Source organism: Nicotiana tabacum, chromosome 16 (genome assembly GCF_000715075.1).
Source record: "Nicotiana tabacum cultivar K326 chromosome 16, ASM71507v2, whole genome shotgun sequence".
In the NCBI taxonomy this organism is placed as follows: Eukaryota; Viridiplantae; Streptophyta; class Magnoliopsida; order Solanales; family Solanaceae; genus Nicotiana; species Nicotiana tabacum.
This window is the reverse complement of record NC_134095.1, coordinates 13,790,387-13,814,010: the sequence shown is the minus strand read 5'-3', so window position 1 is coordinate 13,814,010 and position 23,624 is coordinate 13,790,387. Positions and strand designations below refer to the sequence as shown.

At 35.3% G+C, this 23,624-nt stretch overlaps 3 protein-coding genes across 6 annotated transcripts; 2 read left to right on the top strand and 1 right to left on the bottom strand.

Moving 5' to 3' along the window:
• The first annotated feature begins 1,393 nt into the window (after positions 1–1,393).
• LOC107769609 (F-box/FBD/LRR-repeat protein At1g13570-like) lies at positions 1,394–10,400 on the top strand. 4 transcript variants are annotated; one of them, XM_016588841.2, is made up of 5 exons: positions 1,394–1,521; positions 2,358–3,218; positions 3,306–3,470; positions 3,577–3,873; positions 10,102–10,400. In XM_016588841.2, exons 2-4 carry the CDS (start codon positions 3,102–3,104, stop codon positions 3,853–3,855), a joined length of 561 nt encoding a protein of 186 aa, XP_016444327.1. In that variant the 5' UTR covers positions 1,394–1,521; positions 2,358–3,101; the 3' UTR covers positions 3,856–3,873; positions 10,102–10,400. The 4 variants fall into 4 exon arrangements, with proteins under 4 accessions (XP_016444327.1, XP_016444326.1, XP_016444325.1 ...); XM_016588840.2 differs by lacking the exon at positions 10,102–10,400 and adding an exon at positions 7,313–7,575; XM_016588839.2 differs by lacking the exon at positions 10,102–10,400 and adding an exon at positions 7,124–7,575.
• A 2,841-nt stretch (positions 10,401–13,241) lies between these two features.
• On the bottom strand, positions 13,242–16,167 carry LOC107769610 (uncharacterized). Its single transcript, XM_075232458.1, has 8 exons — positions 16,104–16,167; positions 15,713–15,784; positions 15,186–15,273; positions 14,409–14,626; positions 14,169–14,326; positions 13,801–14,098; positions 13,631–13,698; positions 13,242–13,532 (listed from the first exon to the last, which is right to left on the bottom strand). The coding sequence occupies exons 2-8, from the start codon at positions 15,731–15,733 to the stop codon at positions 13,370–13,372; spliced, it is 1,014 nt and encodes a 337-aa protein (XP_075088559.1). The 5' UTR covers positions 15,734–15,784; positions 16,104–16,167; the 3' UTR covers positions 13,242–13,369.
• Positions 16,168–17,826: 1,659 nt separating this feature from the next.
• On the top strand, positions 17,827–21,133 carry LOC142170643 (putative inactive receptor kinase At5g67200). The gene is made up of 2 exons (XM_075232606.1): positions 17,827–19,459; positions 20,389–21,133. Exons 1-2 carry the CDS (start codon positions 18,022–18,024, stop codon positions 20,982–20,984), a joined length of 2,034 nt encoding a protein of 677 aa, XP_075088707.1. The 5' UTR covers positions 17,827–18,021; the 3' UTR covers positions 20,985–21,133.
• The last annotated feature ends 2,491 nt before the right edge of the window (positions 21,134–23,624 follow it).

Here is a 23,624-nt window from a genome sequence, read left to right as displayed (position 1 = left end):
ACCTTATATCTCCGCATACCGAATTTCTATGATATAATTTTGACCCATACATATATAAGAAAACGTGGTCAAATAGCAATCTCGTAGACTTTGCAAATAGTAATAATGTCAATATTTTAAAAATAGGGGGGAATATATATCAGTAGCATTAGTATTCAAGTGCATCTTAGACTAAAAGTTATTAATAACGAATTTCGAGGAAAATTTGATCAGAGGGAGGCATGTTGTGTTTAAGTGGATTCAGATTGAAAGCGACTGATAATAGATGCGTAAGAGAGCCGAGGCTCCGACAAACTCATACTGTCGTACACATTGCGGAATATGTAATGATGATACATCCAACTGATATAATGCTTGTCTTGTACATGCGAAGTTCTGGCTAGAATTCAAATAGGCGAGGATATGAGGAGGGCTAGGTGAATCTGCCCAAGGAAGAACTTGTACCTTCTACACAAGCCAAGAATTATAGGGTCCACCGGGGTGAGCGTGAACAGATAAGTGTAAACACTTAAATACCTCTCCACCTGAGTGGTGATGTCCTCATCGGACCCAGAAAGAGCCACCTCCTTTCCCTCCCAGTTGCAGTCCACCCGGACCGTGGGGAGTATATCTTCGGTAATAGAGGATATATACCTCCCTACCCCCTCGCCTTAGAAGATGCCTGGCCAAATACAGGACATAACACCTGATGACCTTAAAAATTGATGGTCTTAATATTTTGATCCTCACTTGCCCCATGGGCAAATCATTAAGGTCATAAGTCAAAAGTACAGACCTCTCTATAATAACATACTTATATAACAACACTTCTCTATAAAAACCAATTTTTTTTGGAACCAAATCTCTTGCTCTATTATAATATATGTTTTCTATAACAGTAATTCGCTATAACATCCAAAAATATTCGGAACAAACGAGCCTGTTATAGAGAAGTTTGACTGCTTCGAAGGGCAACACTTGTTAAAGTTGAAGTTCGGCCGGTTAAAAAATCAAGATCACCTGCTTCGAAGGCCGTTCTTGCAAATCACCAGGCAAAATAAGATCACAGGCCCAGTCAAGAAATACTGGCGTGAAACTACACTATTCCTGCAAATCCAGCACTCATTTAAATGTAAAAACTTGGGCCTAAGCCCAACTTAATTTGTAGCGTATTGGAAGGTAAACAAGCAAATGAGCGCCAATTCTCACTTAAATTTTATAAAAAAATAATAAATGCACGAAAATTAATTTATCAAAATTATACACCAAAGTTAAGATATAGTATTAATATTATAAAGATATTACATAAACATAATTAGGTATATATAAAGAGATAAATTAAATAATAAAATAATAAAAAATAATTAATGAATAGTAACGGAGAGATGAATACTGTAGCATATTTGATGGAACACTATTATAAAAATGGAGGAGGGTTGTAAGCTAAATTCCCCGAAAGTTTTCCATTATGGGGATGGGGTAAGGTTGGAGATGGCGTTATAGCGAACTCCTCAAGTTCCCTCTCGGACAGAATCAAAATCGGTATGTTCTACTTTTCCCTTGCGTTCAGATATTTTCCTCTCTGTCTGGTTTCCATTCGTAGAATTTCAAGTTTACAATTGTGAACATAAGGCTTCTGGTGTAATTTTTTTTCGTCTTTTCTTTTCAAATTTTTCAATTCATGGTCTAACAGAGTTTGAAAGTGATTCTCTCTGTGAATACCGTTCAATTTTTAATTTTTTTAAGTATTGGTATGATAGAATTTTCAGTTTTATTAGGTCGACAATCTGTATTAGCTTGGAATTGAATTTTGCATTTTAAGGTCTAAGGTACTATGTTTTAGGCTAATGAGGGCTCGTTTGATTTGATGTATGAGTTTCAGTATAAACTTTATGCAGTAATGTATGTATTATTTATGTTATAGTGGTATATGAATTGTGTATTAGCAATCTATTTAGATAAAAGCACCTAAACATGAACAAAATTCTCTTATAGCAAATTCTTTAGCTTGGTATTGTAATTCAATTTTTGACTCAGTTCTTTGCTCCATGTATGTGTAAAAATTTGGCGCAGATTTATTAGTAAAATATGCTAGTTTGTCATCTGGAAAACATTATATGATGTAGTCAATATTTATTTTCTTTGTTAATCCGGGCCACTAATCATTTGATCCAACTGGTCTGAAAAACATTTATGGATAGGTTCATGTATGTGCTTAATTAAAAGAAATGAGTAGTGTCATTGTTATAACTATATTTAGGAATGGAAATAATATCTATTGGTTGCTACCCTGGTTTTGCTTCTCAAAGTTGCAACATGTTATTCCAGTATGGTTTGCAAGTTCCTTGCTTTATAATTATTGCTTCTATTGTCCCCAGATTCCTCTATTGATTCCCAAGAATGATGGAATCAAAAATCACAGAAGTGTCACGCCGAAAATCTTCTGATATAATTAGCAACCTTCCAGGCGATGTGATTAATGCCATTTTAATGTGTTTGCCCCTGCGAGATGCTGTTAGGACTAGTATCTTGTCGAGGAAATGGCGGTATAACTGGGTCAAACTTCCAAAACTAACACTTGATCACACACTGTGGAAAGAAACCAAGCAAAACATATCAACTACTAGAGTTAAATTTGCAGTGATTCTCTATCAGCTCTTGTCACTTCATCAAGGACCAATTACTAAGTGTATACTCTCCATTCCTGATCTGAAAGATTGCCCTGAGATTGACAACTTTATGTTTTTCCTGTAAAAGAATGGGGTCGAGTCTCTCGTTCTTGAACTTCCGGAGGTGAAAAATACAAATTGCCCCCTGCAATTTTCACGTGTTCAAAGGTGAGGTATTTGGTTCTGCACCATTGTCAAATCAATCCACCACCTTCCTTTGAAGAATTTAGTAGGCTACTTTGTCTGAAATTGTTTAACGTCGCTATTTCTGCCAAATCGCTTGAGAATTTAATCTCTTGTTGCCCACTTCTCGAGTGTCTGGAGCTGGAAATCTTAGACCCCTTGAACTTTATCGAAGTCAATGCTCCTCAATTAAGATACTTTTACTTTGGAAGCAAAATAAATTCTTTATGTTTCAAGAATACCACTCTTCTTGCTGATGTTGCAATAGCAATGGGACATCCTTTAGATCATGGATCTTCTGTGGAGAGAGGAAAATGTGATTTTGCCGAGTTTTTTGGTTCCTTGCCTGCTGTTAAGGATCTCCGCTTGGATATATGTATTATCAAGGTAAAAGTGAATGGAACTAATAATATTTATCATGTTCTTTCACACACCATGTCTCTGCTGCCCTGACTTTAGTATTTTCTTTGGAAGGCCATGATAGCAGGACTAGATGAAATCCCAGTAAGGCTTCCCATGCCTCTTCTCTCTCTTCGACAGTTTTACCTGTTCGATATTTGTCTAAGTGGATTTGATGAAGTTTGCTGTCTTCTTTGCTTGATTAGAAGTTCCCCATATTTAGAAGAAATTGAAATTGAGGTTTGAAACAACTAACTTGATTTAATTCCTCCTTTTCCTTTGGTTTCCTCTCGCTGTATGTTCTAGTTTATTGTGTTCTTTTCCTCATTTTGTGATCTTTCTTCAGACATTTAATGACAAAGGAGATGAACTTCCTGCTCAGGAATTTTTGGAAGCTGAATACTATTCTGACATAAAGCTGAATCAGCTTACCAAAGTTAAACTGAAAGCAATTAGTGGCACAAAGCCTGAGATTGAATTGATCAAGCTTCTGTTGGCCAAGTCTCCGTTGTTGGAGACAATGATTATTGAGACTTGCACATTATCTAAGCAAACATTGATCGATATAATGAAACAGGTTACGAAATTCGGAAGGTCATCACCTCGAGCAGAAGTCATCTTTTAAGATGGAAATGTTAATCTGGTATGATCTCCGAGCTACCTCTATTTGAATTATTTGAGTGCTATTGATTATGTAATATGCTACGGTAAAGAGATAGATACATTGGTTAAATTAGGTTGCAGGTGAGGCTTAAAGTCAGCACGCATGTGCTTGCTTAATATTAAAACTTGGAAATCTTAAGCAGAACAATGTGTTAACGCACTGACTGTCTTTCTGTAGTATGGCTTAGTAGGTTTACTTTACTATTATGGAAAGGGCACAATAGCCTGGGAAATCCTTGTAGTTGTTCCAGATTGTCATCCCGGTCCCTATACTCCACAAAGTTTCATCCAGACACCTCAACTTGATCAAAACAAGACTTTTAAATGAGTGATTCTTCTTCGTTAGATTTTTTCCTTGGTATGTATTTTTTCTTCCATCATGTCATCTTCCCCTTCTATGTGGCTCTTCCATATTTTCCGATGGACTAAGTGTCACGACCCAAATCCTACCTGTCGTGATGGTGCCTATCGTGATACTAGGCAAGCCGACATTTCCAACATTTAACAGAAAATGAATCAAGTAATTTTAAATAACCAAAGTTTTCATAAAAACGGGGTAAGAACCCAAAACACAAATGCGGAAAACAACTCCCAAATCGGGGTGTCACTAAGCTCATGAACGTCTATATATCACCAGTCTAGAAAAGAAATGTCTATGGAAGTCTGGATCAAAATACAATAAAAGAAAATGATAAGGAAGGAGAAACAAGGACTGCGAACGCCGGGCAGCTACCTCGAAGTCTCCGACGATCAACCGTGCGAAAGATCAACATCCACCGTGTCCAGAAATACCTGGATCTGCACACGAAGTGCAGGGTGTTGCGTGAGTACAACCAACTCAGTAAGTAACAATACTAAATAAAGAACTGAAGATAGTGACGAGCTACATAGTTATAGTTCATTTTTCAGTAGTCTCAATAAAAGAAAGTAGGCATGCTTTCAAATTCGGCAATTTAAGTCAAATCAGTTTATTCATGTCAAGTTCAAGCAAAAATCGGATATAATATCTCCCAGAAGTTTCAAAACAGTGACATATAGCAGTTGTGTGCAACAGCAATGAACGTAAATACAGTCTGTCAAGGCAACAATCACTCAGCCTTTCTCAATAGTTCATCACTCGGCACTCAGTCCTCAATACTCGCACTCAATAGATACTTGCGCTCACGGGGAGTGTAAAGACTCCGAAGGGGCTCCTACAACCCAAGCGTTATCTTCGTACGGACAACTCACGCGCTATAATATCATATCAGGATCCGCATGGACAACTCACGTGCTACAGTATAAATATCTAGATCCACACAGACAACTCACATGCTATGGTATCAATATCTCACGATCAGGCCCCCAGCCTCACTCCGTCATCAACCTCTCTAGTCTCACGGGCTCTCAGTAATCATGGAAATCAGCCCAAAACAGAAGTGATATAACGTATCAATAAGGAATAACAGATACTGAGGTAAGATATGCAAGTAAGACTGCGACTGAGTACAAGTAGCAATTAGCAAGTAATTCAACAGGTATCACGGCCTCTGTGGGTCCCTACAGTACCAACACATAGCCTAAACATGATTTCTAACATGATTTGCAGTCAAATTTCTATAACACATGGAGAGCATACAACTAACAAGAAGTTATTCAACTTTACAGTTCCACGGAAGGGACCAAGTCATAATTCCCACGGTATGCCTCCTTCGCGAACGCGGAAGAACCCTCGCGTTCGCGAAGCACAATATTGCCTCTGACCAAAATCCTTCTACACGAACGCGTTAAACCACTCGCGAACGCGTAGCTTTACTGACCCCTCTCATCCTGAACACGGCCTCACCCTCGCGAATGCGTAGGCCAAAAGTTTGGGGTCCCCAGCTGCCTCATTTCTTCTTCGCGAACGCGTTCGCCCCCTTGAGTTCGCGATTCACTCTCAGTCCAAACCTTCGCATTCACGTCCTCTTCTTCGCGAACGCGAAGAACAAAACTTTCTCAGCCAATAGATGCGTTTCGCGAACGCGAGACCTCTCTCGCGAACGCGTAAGAAGAAACCAAAAATTTACACCAGCAATCTTCAGCCATCAAGCTAAGTCCAGAAATGATCCGTTAACCACCCGAAACTCACACCGAGGCCCTCGAGACCTCAACCAAACATACCATCAAGTTCCAAAACATCATACAACTTAGTCGAACCCTCAAATCACCTCAAACAACATCAAAAACACGAATTGCACGTGGATTCAAGCCTAATGAACTTTGAAATGTCCAAATTCGACAAACAACGTCGAAACCTATCAAATCACGTCCGATTGACTACAAATTTTGCACACAAGTTACAAATGACACCACGGACCTACTCCAACTTCCAGAATTTGTCATCCTTCACCTCGAAGAAAGTCGTCTCCCTATCAGCATCTCCATGGATAGTAAGAATTCCCCCATCAGATTTCGCGATCCGCTGCCGAATTTGTTCCAATTCCAAGAGCAATCCAACCCCGATATCAAAAAGTTCACTCCCGGTCAAACTTTCCAAAAATTCCTATTTTCGCCATTTCAAGCCTAATTATGAACCTCCAAATCACAATTCGAACGCGCCCCTAAGTCCAAAATCACCTAACAGAGCTAACGGAACCATCAAAACTCCATTCTGGAGTCGTTTACACATAAGTCAACATCCGGTCAACTTTTCCAACTTAAGCTTTCAATTATGAGACTAAGTGTCTCAATTCACTCTGAAATCTCTTCGGACCCGAACCAACCAACCCGGTAAGTCATATAACAGCTGTAGAGCACAAAGGAGCAGAAAATGAGTAACAGGGCTACAACTCTCGAAACAACTAGCCAGGTCGTTACACTAAGCTTACAATTTTTTTCACATCCCTCCAAGTTGGGGTAGAGGAATAAGTCAAAATTCAAAAGAATTAATTGTCTGCTCATGTATTTTACGAGGATTTTTCATGGATGGATAACTTTCTTTAAAAGAGGAGTGAAGGTGAGATTATAAGTAAGAAGAATTGATATTGGAGGTGGTGGTACCCATGGCGGAGGAGCCATGGCAGGTGGCGTGATTCTTTAAAGAAGATGAGTTTGAAGAAGAAAGGAGGGGGTTTTCTTTAATTTTAATTGTTTGGCTTTCTCCTTTTATTTTTTTATTTATGAAATTAGAATTTTGTTAAATTATGAAAATTTAATTATTATTTTGGCATAGAATCTGACGTGGATGCTGATTTGTCATCCACATCAAGCAAGTGAGCATCACACGAATCCGAAGGGGTTTAAAAGTCTTATTTTGATCAAGTTGAGGTGTCTGGAAGAAACTTTGTGGAGTATAGGGACCGGGAGGACAATCCGGAACAAGTACAAGTGTCTCCCAGACCATTCTGCCTTATGGAAAGTCAAATATAAATTTACTAATGAACAATGTGTTGATGCAGTGACTGATGACTGTCTTTTTGGAGTATGCCTCTGTAGCTTTAGTTAACTATTATGGGAAGTCAAATGTAAACAAACTTATAGGCTATAAAATGCCTTTTGGGTCAAATGCTTATGTAACCTTAAAGGCCCCGCCCTGTTTGCCACCCTCACTTATAGTGCACAAACATGCTGACTATATATGACTCGTGCAAAACTTAGTTGAACCCTGATGGGTAAATGCTTATGTAAAATTAACTTGTCAGTGAGTAGATGCTCTTTTAAATAGCTAAGATGGACAGAAGCAGAGGTCTCTTTGAGTAATTACTTAAATAATATAGTTACACATGCCATAATCTATGAATTCCTCAGTATTTTCATCACATGTCAAGTACCTCAAGCCAAATCATCTTGAAACAAGAGTTTTAGCAAGTGTAATGACAAGCAGTACTCAAACAGCTAGATAAGAGATGTAAGAGACCCGAGATGTCTGAGTGGCCCTTGCATTGCATATAAAGTAAAGATGATTCCTAGCTCAATAATAATGCATGGTGGATTCAGAATTGAAAGCGACTAATAAGAGATGTAAGAGACCCTAGGCTCCGGCAAACTCATACACCATTGCGGAATATGTAGTGATATATCCACTTCATTTCATAAAGTTTATTTCTTCTTTTTTTCCTTCAGTGAACAGAAGTAAACTTTATTAATTGTTCCAGGAACTAGACATATTATTATTTTGTGTTATAGATAAGCACAACATTTTCTTCCAACATACTTAACGCTTTTCATCGAAGTTCATCTCTTAAACGCAGATCACAGCATTATTAACCTTTGTTTACAAGCTTTCACACAATGCACATGAATTGTTGAATTTAAGCTTGTATCAGTTTTTTACACACTATTGAAATTAGCTCAGTTGTAACATGTAACTATCTTATTTTTTACATAACCACTTTACGTTCCTATCGATAGTCACTTCAAATTGGCGTTTAATAGGGTGCATAATGTCAGGTTTTCACATTATCCGAGTGTATAATTTAAATCCATACTAATAATGAGTAAACCCCAACCACCTCCTCTGCCCCGCGCGGGTAAATGACGGTTTTAATGGTGGTTCATCTGACAGGTTGTGATATCTTAAACTTTTTTAGATCACAAGCTTCCGAAGTTCAAAGTAGTGAAGAGCCCCAGCTAGATCATCTTATAAAGTAGTTTGGAACAGTGCTCTTACCTCTTGGGATTGACTTATCAAATCCGGGAACTATTAGGTGAAAGTTACATATAGTGCTGCACATGCAAATTTCTGGCTAGAAATAGGCAGGGTATGAAAGAGGAAGCTGCAGTGAATCATCAATATTGCCATTTCTAGTTCATTCATTTGATCCCCTTTCTCCTTGACAACAGTGGAGGAGATGTTTAGCAGCATAATGACTAATAGAATGATATTTCCTTTTAAATTTTCGTAAAAGAAAGACATGTCAACAGTATATGCTGTAATTCCTCCGTGCTTAAAAATCATTCATAAGTCCCACAAGCCAGGCTAGGCCCAAAATAGTTGTCGAGGGGGGATCACATAAGTAACGTTTTGTTGCACTCCGTTATCATTCGTAACACCCATCTTGGCTCAAAGGATTGTCACGTTTCGCTTTCCAAAGTCAAAATACATATATTTGATCTAATTTCTGATTTAATCATGACACTTCATCTAAGTTCTGAATTTATCAATTCTCATTTTACTTCAAAAATAAATTGGCTAGTAATTTGTGAATTGCATACTTTCGATCGCTGTGGGGTTAACTCAAATCTAATTAATTAGGCCATCTCAAAAATCGGGGGAAGTGCACGGGTGGCCACTAATAACACATGTATTTACTTTTAAGCCACCGTTTAAAATGTCTTTAGCCTTTAGTCACTGCTTTAATAAACTTTAACTGCCCGGACGAAAATACCCTTCTGCTCATGTCCTTAACATTTGTACTTAACTTCAAGACTTCGGGACTACATGTCCTTAACTTTTGAACTTGGAACTCTAAGTTCAGGACTTCAGGACTACATGTCCTTAACTTTTGAACTTGTAACTCTAAGTTCAGGACTTCAAGGCTACATGTCCTTAACTTTTGAACTTGAAACTCTAGGTTCAGGACTTCAAGGCTACATGTCCTTAACTTTTGAACTTGGAACTCAAACTTCAGGACCAAGCGTCCTTAACTTTTGAACTTGTAAGTCAAAGTTAAGGACCTATTGTCCTTAACTTTTGAACTTGTAACTGTAAGTTAATGACTACTTGTCCTTAACTTTTGAACGTGTAACTGTAAGTTAAGGACTGTCTGTCCTTAACTTTTGAACTTAGAAATCAAAGTTAAGGACCTATTGTCCTTAACTTTTGAACTTGTAATTGTAATTTAAGGACTGCATGTCCTTAACTTTTGAACTTGTAACTGTAAGTTCAGGACCAAGTGTCCTTAACTGTTGAGCTTGTTAGTCTAAGTTCAGGACCTATTGTCCTTAACTTTTGGGCTTCTTAACCTAAGTTCAGGACCTATTGTCCTTAACTTTTGAACTTGTTAGTCTAAGTTTAGGACTTCAGGACCTATTGTCCTTAACTTTTGAACTTGTAACTGTAAGTTCAGGACCTATTGTCCTTTAACTTTTGAGCTTGTTAGTTTAAGTTCAGGACTAAGTGTCCTTAACTTTTGATTTCCTTCTTCTTTATAATTTTTTTTATGATGCCTAACCAAAAGGCTAATCTTCAGAACACAAATTAAACTGATAATAACAGAGAGAAATTTAAACAGAACTTTTTGAACAGAAATTCTCCCATTCTTGCCATAGAAGGGGCTAAGAAACTTCAGTTGGCTCAACACCGTGCAATAACCAGGGGCGAAGGCACACTTGGGTTAGGGTGGTCAACTGACCACCTTTTGTCGGAAAATTGCGCTGCTTATATAGGTAAACTATTAGATTTTAGAGGTACATAACATGTATTGAACACCTTTTGTCGCATTATTTTTTTTACTTATTTCAAGTTTGAACATCCTTGACAAAATTCCTGGCTTCGCTACTGGCAATAACAATTGAAAGACTAAGGTCAACGTTAATTAGTAGGAGTATTAAAGAAGAAAAAGAGATTAACAAATTGGTAGAAGTCTCTTTTCCGGTATTTGATTTGACAATTTTGTTAATCTCTTTTCTTTTCTTCTTCAAATACTGAAAAAGAGACTTCTACTTATTGCTTGTATCGCCGCCAAGTCTAGCTCCGCCCACCCGGTCTTTCCAATCCACTGTAATTTCGTTTGGGAAGGAAAATGTAACTCAGTCTTTTTATATTAATTTTAATAGACTAGTGGCTACCTTTGTTCAGTATTAAAAATAATGAATAAAAAGTAAATATAACTTTAATAGTGGCTACCCCACACAATTTTTACTCAAAAATCGTAATTAGATCAATTATTAATGGCAAGCCCAATCAAGAATGGGCCAACAGTCAAGTATATAATCTTATCACTGGACCATGTTACCCATGAAGAACAGACCTCAACTTCATACAACTAAAATTGGGTGATTTGCAGTCATACCCTATATTTATGTCACCTTTTAACCTATACCTTATTTTTAAAAATTATTAATTTTGTAACCAACTAACAAAAAATCTGTAATAATATGACCATTATACCCCTTCCAAAACATATAAAAGATGCATCAAGCATACCAGATTTAAATTCCAGATCGCCTCCGTATTTCCTCATATCGCCTCTCACAAACCAGATTTGAACCAGATTCAAAATTACAAAATATATTGTAAGTATTCAAATTCATCTTTAGAATTCAAAAGAGTTTTTGAAACTGGTTGATTTCATGATATATGTTTTCTGATTGATTGATTGAAGTTGTTTGACGAACTTCACTGATATGCTGAATTTGCATTCTAAATCTGTTTGACGTTGAATTAACATTCTAATCCGACAAATTTAAATATGTTGAAGTTTTCCACTACATAATATGCTGAAATTTTTGGTTTATTTGCTAAACAAGCTGAGCCTTTACATATGCTGAAGTATATGTCTTGTTTATTTGCTAAATAAGCGGAAGTTATTTAGTTCATATTTAAAAAATTCAGCAAAACGAGCTGAAGTTTTAAAGTATTTACACCTTTAGCAAAACTTCAGGATAGGTGCTGAAGTTTGTTAGTTAATCTTTAAAAACTTCAGCAAGACGAGCTGAGGTTTTCCTCATGCACTGAGTAAAAAATAAAACATAAATTAAAATTTCATAATGCACAAAAACTTCAGCATTAGGTGCTGAAGTTTTTTAATTAACTTTTAAAACCTTCAGCAATACTAGTTGGAGTTTTCCTCCTACACTGGGTAAAAAAAATAAAATATAAATTAAAATTACATATTGCACAAAAAACTCCAGCATAGGTGCTGAAGCTTTTTAGTTAATCTTTAAAAACTTCAGCAAGACGAGCTAAAGTTTTCCTCCTACACTGGGTAAAAAATAAAACATAAATTAAAATTTCATATTGCACAAAAACTTCAGCATTAGGTACTGAAGTTTTTTAGTTAATCTTTAAAAACTTCAGCAAGACGAGCTGAAATTTTCCTCCTACACTGGGTAAAAAATAAAAAATAAATTAAAATTTCATATTGCACAAAAACTTCAGCATTAGGTGCTGAAGTTTTTTAGTTAATCTCTAAAAACTTTAGCAATACAAGCTGAAGGCTAATACAACAAATCACTTGTTTCTCTTCTTTTTATTTTCAACTAGTGAAATGATCCGCGCTTCGCGCGGCCTTAAAATACATCTATAAAATTTCAAAAATGATGAGATATTCTTGAAATTTTGTTGAAGCAAAAATATGCTATTACTCATAATGTCCTCAACTACAATCTAGAAGAATAAATGGACTAAAAAAATTATAACAAAATAAAATAAAATAATAAAGGTGGCCATAATAGAGTAATCACAAAGAAGTTAGTATTACGAAGCAAAATGTGATAAAAGTATCTCAAAGTATTCGTAACCGACTGGTCTGCTGGGTAAAAATGAGAGCAAATTAAAACGTACATGGCATATTTAAATAATAGCAAAGTATGGAGTGTCACAAAATTAATCATTAATTTTGTGAAAGAAAAGAAAAGAGAAAGAGTAAGAACCTCCGCTCATTAATCAGAATCCACATTCATATACAAGGCTTTGGCTCAAAATTTAAAGGATGCCAACCGTTGGTAACCGGTTTGAAACGGAAAATAGGTTACAAAATTAAAAATGAAAATAAAAAGATACAATCCTTCTCTTTCGTACAAATAAAAAAAAATCATAGAGAGAAAGCACATAAAAGAAAAAGATCGATTGGCGCATCTCTACAGTTCTGCCTTTGTTGCCATCACCTCTGCCTCCTTTATGGCCGCACTGCCACTTTTTTCCCGTTAAAATCCTTATTTTGTCATGTTGAAACCTCTCCTCCTTTATATCCTTTAGATCTGAATGCACTCATTAATTTGTCCAAATCAACAGAATAAAATACAATTTAAAAAATATGGAATGGAAAACCTCTGTAACCTCATGAGAAACCTACATTTGGTTGCATGCTAATTTAGTGTCACCCGACTTCTACAGTTGGGAGTTTTGGGATGCAGTGTATGCACTTGTCCTTAACCTTGCTTCTTGGCAATGTTTGGCAATGCTAGATATAGCATAAACAATTCTTACACAACCATGTTGCATATTAGACTTATCATAGTAAGATGCTCTCTCCATTTCTGTTTCTCTAATCCTTTTATTGCTATTCTTCTTTATTATATCTTTGTTGCATCAAAAGATTTTCTTTTATAATTTTGTTCCAAGAACAACTTTAACAGGATTCTTCGCAGCATTACAAACAACCACACTCGCTAACCAAATAGGATTAATTGAAAGTTAAACCATACAAGTGTGGATATCATCACTTCTAATAAAAGTTAAATGACAATAACAGACAAATTCATTAATGCATATCTACTGTTGACACTAAACAGAAAAGTAAAAGAAGTCCAAACACTTTTATTTAAGCTAACACAATATGCTAGAAGCAATGCTAAAGACTCTTCTGTTTGCAAATATTGGTGTCTCCATCGCTAAATTCATCGTCATCTATGATTATGTTTCTTCTCTTTCTATTCTTTACAACATCATTAACATGTTGATCTTTGCCAGAGTGTTCCAAGTTATCCAATGAGACATCGGCAGCCTGTTTGGTTCTTAAAAAGAAAAGTTCACATATCTATTAAACATGTCCAATTTTAAATCTGAAAAAGATAGGTTATTCAGATACCTATTAAACTGTAAATCAACTTACCTTTTTTTTATTAATCTTTTTGACTGTCGCTCCTCTGGTTCTTTTTCATCCCCCAATAAGCTTTTTCCCTACAAAAGCAACAAAAATAAAGCTTATTTATAGATATTTATACATGTCCAATACAATTATGGATTAAAAGTTCTTATAAAGTACATAACTGATAACACTACCTTCTTATCTTTCCTCGATTGGTATTGCATTTCCAAATTTTCAACAAGAATGAAAATCTTTGATACGGTAAAATTTTCAAGCCCCTCTTGCAAATTGTAACTGTTTAATTTTAGCTTGAAAATAAAATCTTTTCCGATAAGGCTTTGGATTTGGGCAGGTACATCATTGTTATCCGATGATGACAGCCTGCTGAACAACTTGTGAGCTGATGTATCAAGTAGCTTCTCTGCAACAACATTAAATAGGACAACACTGCTCTCCCCAGTTTTGTCTTTGACTTTTACGTGTATCTTATACCTTATTTTACAAAATAAGTTAGTTTAGATAACAACATGAATCAAATTCACATTACAAATTGGTTCCTTACTTCACCAAGGGAAACTTGCATTTTTTGTTGCAAATCGAGCAATTATAGACACCATTAACAGGTTCGATCTTCTTTGAACACGCATTGTATGAAATATAATACCAACCAAAACGGTTGTCTATTTTTGTAGTCTCTCCCCTCATGATAACAATGTATTCCTACCATTTAAAAGACTATATATTAGCGGCATCTTAAAATTTTGAGAAAAAGAAAACTTAAGAAGCAAAATAGGAAAATAACCTCTAGTTCAGGACTCCAGTCATAATCCAACAACTCCTTGATGTTCATCCTGTTCAAAAACATCTCTTCCTCAATCGGAATGTTGTTAACATTAGAGCGTTCAATAGTTTGTACTCCAGCAGACATGGTCGCAAACTTTTGGATCAAAGAAGTTATGTAGTCTACATTGAGATTCACATATATTTTGCTTGCGTAGCTGGTGGCGAAGCTAACCTCACCTATTGACAATGAATGCAATAATTAATAGCTTCATTATAATGTTCAATGTATCAGAGTAGATAACTTTAATCATTAAATCTAAAACAATTACCACTGAATTCTTTAACTGTTGTAGCGGTTACTATCACGATATACGGGTCAGAATCCCTCTTGTACAAATAAGGATCAAATTTCTCACCAAGTTCTTCCCATAAAGTAATTTTTGATTTGACAGAACTACAACAAAATAATGGATCGGACACTAATAGAAGAAAAATTCATATGATTCATGTAAATATAATCAAAAGATATATGCAATAGAATAATTGGTAAAAGAGCAGGTGAATTTTTTTAGTTTAGGCAATATTGGTTCCTATAGACAGGAATCCTATTTTCTCCAAACCAAATTAACAGATTTGTTTGAAAGGTTTTACTCCCCGAACCAAACTAACAAATTTGTTTGAAAGGTTTTACTCTACCAAGACCGCACATTTGAGGAAGAGGCATTGAAACATAATAGGAAATGAAAGTTCTGGAAGATTTACAAATTAAAGGAACATAAAATGGGAAGCGACTCACTAATCAGTAATAATATGGATGCCCCTTTTTTTCCACCTCGAGCCAGCAGTCTCCATGTCTCCAACTCCGCACAAACAACGCACCACATCTACAAATGAAGAGCAGAAAGTTGTTATTTTAGAATTACATGAATATTTAAAAAAAATATAGATTTTTTAATAAATATACTTGATAACACAGTATTATTGTTCACCCTTGAGTCAATCATATCTGGTGTGATAAAGTGAAATCCATTTACAAGAATACTAACAATATCTTCCTCTAGACTTTTGACAGCGGTTTTAAGTAAAAAAATAATTTTAAAATTACTTTCAACAGGCCTATATCCACCAGTACTTTCAACAACTTTGAACTTTTTGATAACAAACAAAGAACCTTTGGTCAACTTATCGTTGAACTTGTTATTTAATTTCTTGTTGATTGTAGCATGCATCAAATTTTCCTGATAAAAGAAAAGACGTAAATATTTTGAGATGAAAAGACACGAAGAGAATCTGTGTATAAAAGTATAAGAATCATGAAGGTACCTTTTCGTCAATAAATATCATATCCAAGTCAATCAACTCTCCATTTTCTTGAGATTAAAAGAATCCTACATTCTGCAAATTCTAACCCTTATCAACTAATTGAAGACCTAACTCTGAAAGAAAAGAGTATGTCATTCTAAGAAAATAATGAAAAGCAAGAGAAAGCAAGCTAGTTACAGTATGAATAACATTCATCACCATCTATATATAATCCATCAAAAAAGAGTATCAATAGGCAGAAGATTAATCATCAATTTAATAATTAGAAATTAATACACAATAAATATCATTGTAATTAGGAATTATGAGGATAAATGGAGAATTATTAGGAGAAGATAGTAGAAAAAATCAAACGACTACAACATTCCATAAACTGAAGAAGGGATTTTACCTTGGCATGAAGCTGTGAAACGTGGGGTGTGTTAAGAGGAAACAAAAAAAGGGCAAATTAGAATTTTATCGTGAAAGGGTAAAACAAAACGGTTAGTGGGCTTAATGTTTGGGATGTTTAGTAGCATTTTAATAGCAGTTATTATTTGGAGTAGTGGGCTAATAAAGTACTATTAGAAATAAATGGAGAAAAGGAGTGAAATAACAGAAAAAATTCAAAAAAATCAGGAAAAAGAAAAATATGAAAGCTGACCATTCAGGGATGCCACATCAGCTGACCATTTCCCAACTTTATATATATATATATATATATATATATATTTACATTACATATTTAAATATAGTATGAAGCAAAATATTTGTATAAACGGTGCCGACCAGTTAGAATTATCTTAGAAAACCTCAAATATTGATTATTAAATTTAAATAATTTAAATAAAGATAATAAAATTCATATAATCAGCATCAACTAACTTGAAAACAAAATAATTATCGATTTAGTTAGATGCATTAGGATCTTTAGATGCTTTAGGTGCCATCTGTTAAAAAAAAGAGTAAAAGTTACAAAAAATAATATCAAGACATTATCAAAAAGATCAGTTAAAACTTCAATCTCTAAGAAGGCTGAAGTTCCACAGTTACAAAACAAAAACTTCAGCTCTAGAGCTGAAGTTCGACATTACAAAAACAAAAACTTCAGCTCTAGAGCTGAAGTTCACCAGTTACAAAACAAAACATTCAGCAAAAAAACATGATGTAGTTTTTACAAAACACAAAACACAAATTCAAATCCAAAAATAATGCCAAAACATGAAAAAATTTCAGCTCATATCTAAGGTATCATTGAACTATTATAAACTTCACACTTTAATAGTATCATCTATTTAACTCTCAAAATTTTTAAAAGTTTTGACGTCTAATCACTGAAGAATTTATAGAATTTTCATCAATGACACAAACACTCGTTCAAAAAACCTAAAAACACAATCGTAAAAGTAAAACTAATGCACTTATCAAATAAACCCTAAGAAACTATTTTATCATAAATACATGACTATCAAAACTAAAACTAGAAATTAAATCGTAAAGATTAATACTAAAATAAAACCCAGAAAGTTAATGCAATGTACCTGTGATTAAATCGTAATGTTGGGAACAACGACGACTAGCAGTTGAAAAATAAAAAACAACGACGAAAACCGTTTGATTTCAGAGAAGAACAAATCAAAAAACGCGAATAACGGGAGAGAGAGACAAAGACAGTAGATGACTAGCATATACTTGAAGAGAAAGTAGTCTTTTAATAAAAAAGGGCAAAATAGTCTTTTTAAAAGGCTTTTAATAAAAAAACAGGTACAAATACAAATAGAAAAATAAAGCGGCTACAGATTAAAAAGGGGCGTTCCACGCAATTTTTACACTAAAATATGAGATGGCCCACTAAAGAATTTTCCTAATCAATTTGGTTAACATAATAGAGTACCCATAAAACGACCGATTTTGTGATGGACCAGATACTATTTCAGTTGACAACGTATCAAATACGACTCCAAAAACAACAGAAGCTACTGAGTAGTGTAGTACTACTATAATAATTTTCACAGATGGCCATGGCTGACACAGAAACAGAGAGAGAAGTAGCCAGGCTAATATTGGAAGTCCCCACCCTCCTTTTTTTCACTTTCATTTCTCTTTTTCTTTCCCATATATCTTCACGTGAATCTGACTGTGCCTTTGCCATATCCTCTCTTCAGTCTTTCACCTCTTTTGTCACGTATTGCACCTCTAAACCTCTCTGCATAATGTAAGACCATTGCTACATTATAGAGCTAGCAAAGAAAAGAAAACCAAAAAAAGGGTCGTAAAAATTCAATCTTTGAACCCCCAACAACTCTTTTCCCTTCTCGCACTGAGAGAAGATGAAAATACATCAACTCTTAGTAGTAGTTGTTAATCTCTTATGTTTATCTTCTTTAGCCACTGGTTCTTCTCATTTACAATCCCCTTCCACTAGTTTGTTAGTTCCTTCAGATGCTTCAGCATTGTTAGCATTCAAATACAAAGCTGACTTAGGAAACAAACTTGAGTTTTCTGCTAATAAAAGCTTCAGATTCTGCAAATGGAAAGGTGTACAATGTGCAGAAAAGAAAGTGGTTCGTGTTACATTTGAAGGTTTAAGCTTAGGTGGTATATTTCCTCCTAATACATTGTCTAAACTTGATCAACTACGTGTTTTGAGTCTTCAAAATAACTCACTTACTGGTCCCATTCCTGATCTTTCTTCCCTTGTTAATCTCAAAGTTCTTTTCCTTGACCATAATTTATTCACTGGTTCAATACCACTTTCTATATTTACTCTTCACAGGCTCAAAACTCTTGATCTGTCCTACAACAATCTCACCGGTTCATTACCCATTTCAGTCAACAACTTGAACCGGTTGTACTATCTCCGGCTTGACTCGAACCGGATAAACGGTTCAGTTCCACCGCTGAACCAATCTTCACTTCAAATCTTTAACATTTCTCACAATACCCTCTCCGGTCCTATTCCAGTAACTAAAACACTATCCCGGTTTAAAACGGCATCGTTCTCAGATAATAAAGGACTTTGTGGCGAAATCATACACAAAGAATGCCGTCCAATACAACCCTTTTTCAGCCCGTCTACTGACGCCGCTACCAAAATTAAACCGCCGCCACCAAAAACTCCAGCAGAACTCGGCCAAAACGAGGATTTACAAAATGGGGTTGCTTTAAAAAGTAAAGAAAACAAAACCCATAAAAGATATTTACTCATTATTGGGGTTTCCACAGCTTGTTTAGTCCTTATATGTTCAGTAATATTATTAGCATTAGCGACGAAAAAGCACAAGAACTCGAAAAAATTGGGCGAAAAAACTCAGAAAGGTGCATTTGATCCAAGTGTTAGTGGCAATGCAGAAGCAGTAATGAGGATTGAAGAAGACAATAATGAGTTAGAAGAGAAGGTGAAAAGAGTGCAACAAGGAATGCAGCAAGTGATTGGGAAAAGTGGGAGCTTAATGTTCTGTGCAGGTGAGGTGCAGGTGTATACGCTGGAGCAGCTGATGAGAGCTTCTGCTGAGCTTTTGGGTAGAGGGACAATGGGGACCACTTATAAAGCAGTGCTTGATAACCGTTTGATTGTTTGTGTGAAGAGATTGGATGGTGGGAGATTAGCGGGTACAAGTAAGGAAGAGTTTGAGCAGCATATGGAATCAGTGGGCGGGCTTAGGCACCCGAATTTGGTTCCACTTCGGGCGTATTTTCAGGCAAGGGAAGAAAGGCTTTTGGTCTATGATTATCAGCCCAATGGTAGCTTGTTCTCTCTTGTTCATGGTACGTTCCTTTTCTATTTGTTCTTATTCCTTTTTTTTCTAATACGCTTACTGGAGTAATTCACCAGCATTGGTATTAAATAATTCTATCCTTCAAAGCTTAAATAGATGAAAAGAAATGATCCAATATTTTGCTTTCGCCGGATTTGAGCCTACTTCTGTTTATTCTTAATCTTCAATAAATGAACGTAAAGAGAACATGACATTAATGTGAATGAGAAAAAGAATTGAAATGGATAGATTGGGATATCAGAACTATTATTGGTTTCGCTGTAATTAGTCTAACTTAATTTGTCGGAATAAAATGCCTACGCTATATGTAATGTAGGGACAATATCTTAGATTTTCTTCTTTTCTTCTTCGTCATTTTTGTTTTTGGTTTTAAATTGTTCTTGGAAAGGGCTTGGTTATGATAGAATTGAGGGTCTTTTGGTCGGAAACAAGTTATTCTAAAGTTAATTATATCGCCATTAATATTATTATTGTACCTATATGGATAAAAATAACACTCAGTTTCTGCCTCCGCCCTTCCTCAACCCCAAGGTTTTCACAGACACAGAGCATCTTGCAGCTGACCCTGACGACATTGGAAACCGATTTCTATCTTCGTAAAATATTTTTATGTTTGTTTAGTGTCCTAATCATAGGTAGTAGTGTTATTAAACTTATTTAATCTGATTTAAGAATATAACTTTAATTTTGTTTCACGTGTGATTGCGTAACTTGAAGTTAATAGTATTGTGGGTGTCAGCTCTCGGCATTGCTCAAGTAATAAAGAATACTGTTATTGCATGTTCAGTACCACCGTCGCATATTTAATACAAAGCCTTATAATTATTCTTTATTGAATTTAGTTAGTTTTATCAAACTTGGTCGATCTGACGTGGCATCCGAAACATACTTTGACTGGTCAATGTGCCACGTGTTCAGGTTCCAAGTCATCAAGAGCAAAGCCACTTCACTGGACTTCATGCTTGAAAATAGCAGAGGACGTAGCTCAAGGACTTTCCTACATTCACCAAGCATGGAGGCTTGTTCATGGCAATCTCAAGTCCTCTAACGTCCTCCTCGGCTCCGATTTCGAGGCGTGCATAGCCGACTATTGCCTCTCGATCCTCGCTGTCCCCTCGGACGACGAGGACCCTGATTCTGCAGCCTACAAGGCTCCAGAAATCCGAAAGTTGAGTCACAACCACCACCACCACCGCCAAGCCAGTGCAAAATCCGATGTTTATTCATTTGGCATTCTTTTACTTGAGCTTCTAACAGGAAAACATCCCTCAGAACATCCATATTTAATGCCAGATGATATGATCCATTGGGTGAAATCTACTAGAGAAGATCATGAGGGAAGTGGAGAAGATAATAAGTTGGAAATGCTTCTTGAAGTAGCTATGGCTTGTAGAGTGACATCACCAGAGCAAAGACCAACAATGTGGCAAGTGTTAAAGATGATACAAGAGATCAAAGAATCTGTAATAATGGAAGATAGTCGTGATATGGACCTCCTCACTGGCACCTCCTAGTTCTTGCTAGTTACTAAATCTTAGTTATAAAGTTAAATCTGTATTATATTCTAAATACCTTTTATTGTTCATTGGAAAAGAAAAGATAAAAAAGGGGAAACTAAAAAGGCAGAAACATCTAGACTATATACGGATTTTCATTTGCTTAAGTTTTTGGGGCTCTTAGTTGGGGGAAATTAAAGACTATACCTTTGTTAGCATGTTCATAAGTAGCTCGTCTTATTTAAATTAGGCAAAATACCTTAAACCACCCCTAAATTTGGCTCAGATTATTAGTATCCTTCCCGAACTATGCCCGATCTTAATTACCCCCCTCAACTTGGCCTTTTGAGGGCCAATACCCCCTAGACGCTGATGTGGCAAAAAGTGTGGGTACACTCCCCTGCCACGTGGATTTTTCTGTCTGTGGTATTTTTTTGAAAAATAAAATATTTTTTTACCCTTTCGAATAAAATTTATAATAAAACTTGGATATAACTACATTATTTAGGCTAAATATTTTTGTTTGGCCACAATAATAAAGTTTTAGTTAATCTTTTTTTGAATTTGACCTGAAAATAAAGATTTATACAATTGAAATAAATAGTCAAAACATCTAAAAAGTTATAAAAAATACATAGTTGAAATAATAGTCATTGCACCAAAAGAAGAAATAAAAAGAGTGTACAATTGCAAGACTATTTATTTCAACGGTGTATTTTTACTTTTTTAAGTAAAATCTATAAAAATAAAATAAAAATAAAATTAGAGCACCGTAATTTAGAGCTATATAAAAAATTATAGCCAAAATAATTAATTTCAAACTATGTATTTTTTATATCTTTTTAAATGCCTTGACTATTTATTTCAATTGTATAAATCTTTATTTTCAGGTCAAAGTCAAAAAAAGATTAACTAAAACATTATTATTTTTGGCCAAGTAAAAATATTTAACCTAAATAATGTAGTTATATCCAGGTTTTATTATAAATTATATTCGAAAAAAATATCTACAAAATAATATTCTTAAAAAGGTAAAAAAAAAATATTTTATTTTTCAAAAAAATGCCACATAGACAGAAAAATCCACGTGGCAGGTGAGTGCACCCACACTTTTTGCCACATCAGCATCTAGGGAGGTAATGACTCTCAAAAGGCCAAATTAAGGGGGGTAATTAAGACTGGACATAATTCAGGGATGATACTAATAATTTAAGTCAAGTTTAGGGGTAATTTAATGTATTTTGCCTTTAAATTACTATCCCCTTATTTCAAATTGGGTATTCCCCGGCCCATTTCTTTTCTCAAGAGTCTAAGTTGATTTATTTTCTCTATACCCTTTTTAAAAACTTTATGATGTTATAAATTGAATCTTGGTAGTAGATGGGAGTCTTAATAATTTTAGGGAAAAAGGTAGCAAGTTTAGCCGCTTCCAGTAAAAAGTGGTAGAATATTTAATGTACATCTTCAAGAAAAAAATACAGCTTGCCATCTAGTTGGTTGTTGGAGCTACTTCTCTTTCACTACTTGGAAGGTTGAGTTTGTAAAATAATTATTGTTGAAGGCCGTACACATTCTTCAGACTGGCAATATTTTTTTGTGGCTTAATAGAGGTGAGTACGTGTCTATATTAAAGAGATGACGTAAAACTCAATTGTATTAGCTGGACAAATGAATATATTCACCCATGAACAAATTAATATGGAAAATTTTATTTTGTGTCTCGTACAACTGACACTAGTTGTATGAGATAACTTTTTGTCTTACAGTTTTGTGGACCCAAAAATGGAAGATTGGGGTCCGTAAATTTGTGAGACAAAAATGAGCCTCATACAACTAATGTAAGTTGTATGATGCACAAAATAAAACTTCTCAATTAATATGGTGTGCACAACCTGATCTACCACACAGTATTTTCCACTCGAATTGAGCTTCCATTTAACTCCTTCCCCTTTTCTTTTTGGTTCCTGCAATGGAAAATTGAACCAGTGAAACCATCTTAAGTTGTCAATATAATCCTAGCAAGCATGTTGTTGCTCTGCACAGCTGGATGCTCGTATTCATGTCCCGCTAAAGCCCTCTATCTCTTTGTTTTTCCCTCTATCTCTTTGTTTTTTGTTCCAAGTATGATACACTTCATTAAACGTGAATGATACACTAATAAATATGAAGAGTGGATTTAGATTTGGGAATTTTTAGTTTCTAAGTTGCACAGACTCTTCGGAAATATCACCGAATGTGCGTCGAATCCTTTAAAAGTAATGTATTTTTGGAGGATCCAACAAAGGTGCAGTAGCATTTTAAAAAGTCCGCACAACATAATTGAATCCTATGAGCTCCATGAGAAGGGCAATGAACAAAACTGGCCATGGTGTATTTTTTTATAGCAAATTGTATGGGTCAAAATTAAGTCTAGTTTAGCAAATACAGACAGACGAGCTGAGGCCGAGGTCGAAACCAAGCACGACCCAGTGGCGAGGAGTCACTCAGAGAGAGAGAGAGACCAGTGCCGAGGTCGAGTAGAGAACAAACGGCTACAACTGTTAGAATATTCCTAGGATTATGAATAGGAATATTCCATTGAATATTCCCCTATATTGTGTTTTTTAGGGTTTTCTAGAGATATCCCTTATAAATAGGAAGAGAGAGGAAACAAAAAGT

Excerpts from the sequence above, each read along its gene's own strand:
- LOC107769609 (XM_016588841.2), top strand. The coding sequence starts at position 3,102 with ATGGGACATCCTTTAGATCATGGATCTTCTGTGGAGAGAGGAAAATGT. Across the intron at positions 3,219-3,305 it reads TGGATATATGTATTATCAAG|GCCATGATAGCAGGACTAGA; the intron begins GTAAAAGTGAAT and ends TTTCTTTGGAAG. Across the intron at positions 3,471-3,576 it reads TAGAAGAAATTGAAATTGAG|ACATTTAATGACAAAGGAGA; the intron begins GTTTGAAACAAC and ends ATCTTTCTTCAG.
- LOC107769610 (XM_075232458.1), bottom strand. The coding sequence starts at position 15,733 with ATGATATTTATTGACGAAAAG. Across the intron at positions 14,099-14,168 it reads TGCAAGTTTCCCTTGGTGAA|GTATAAGATACACGTAAAAG; the intron begins GTAAGGAACCAA and ends TTGTAAAATAAG. Across the intron at positions 13,699-13,800 it reads AATCGAGGAAAGATAAGAAG|GGAAAAAGCTTATTGGGGGA; the intron begins GTAGTGTTATCA and ends TTGCTTTTGTAG.
- LOC142170643 (XM_075232606.1), top strand. The coding sequence starts at position 18,022 with ATGAAAATACATCAACTCTTAGTAGTAGTTGTTAATCTCTTATGTTTA. Across the intron at positions 19,460-20,388 it reads CTTGTTCTCTCTTGTTCATG|GTTCCAAGTCATCAAGAGCA; the intron begins GTACGTTCCTTT and ends CCACGTGTTCAG.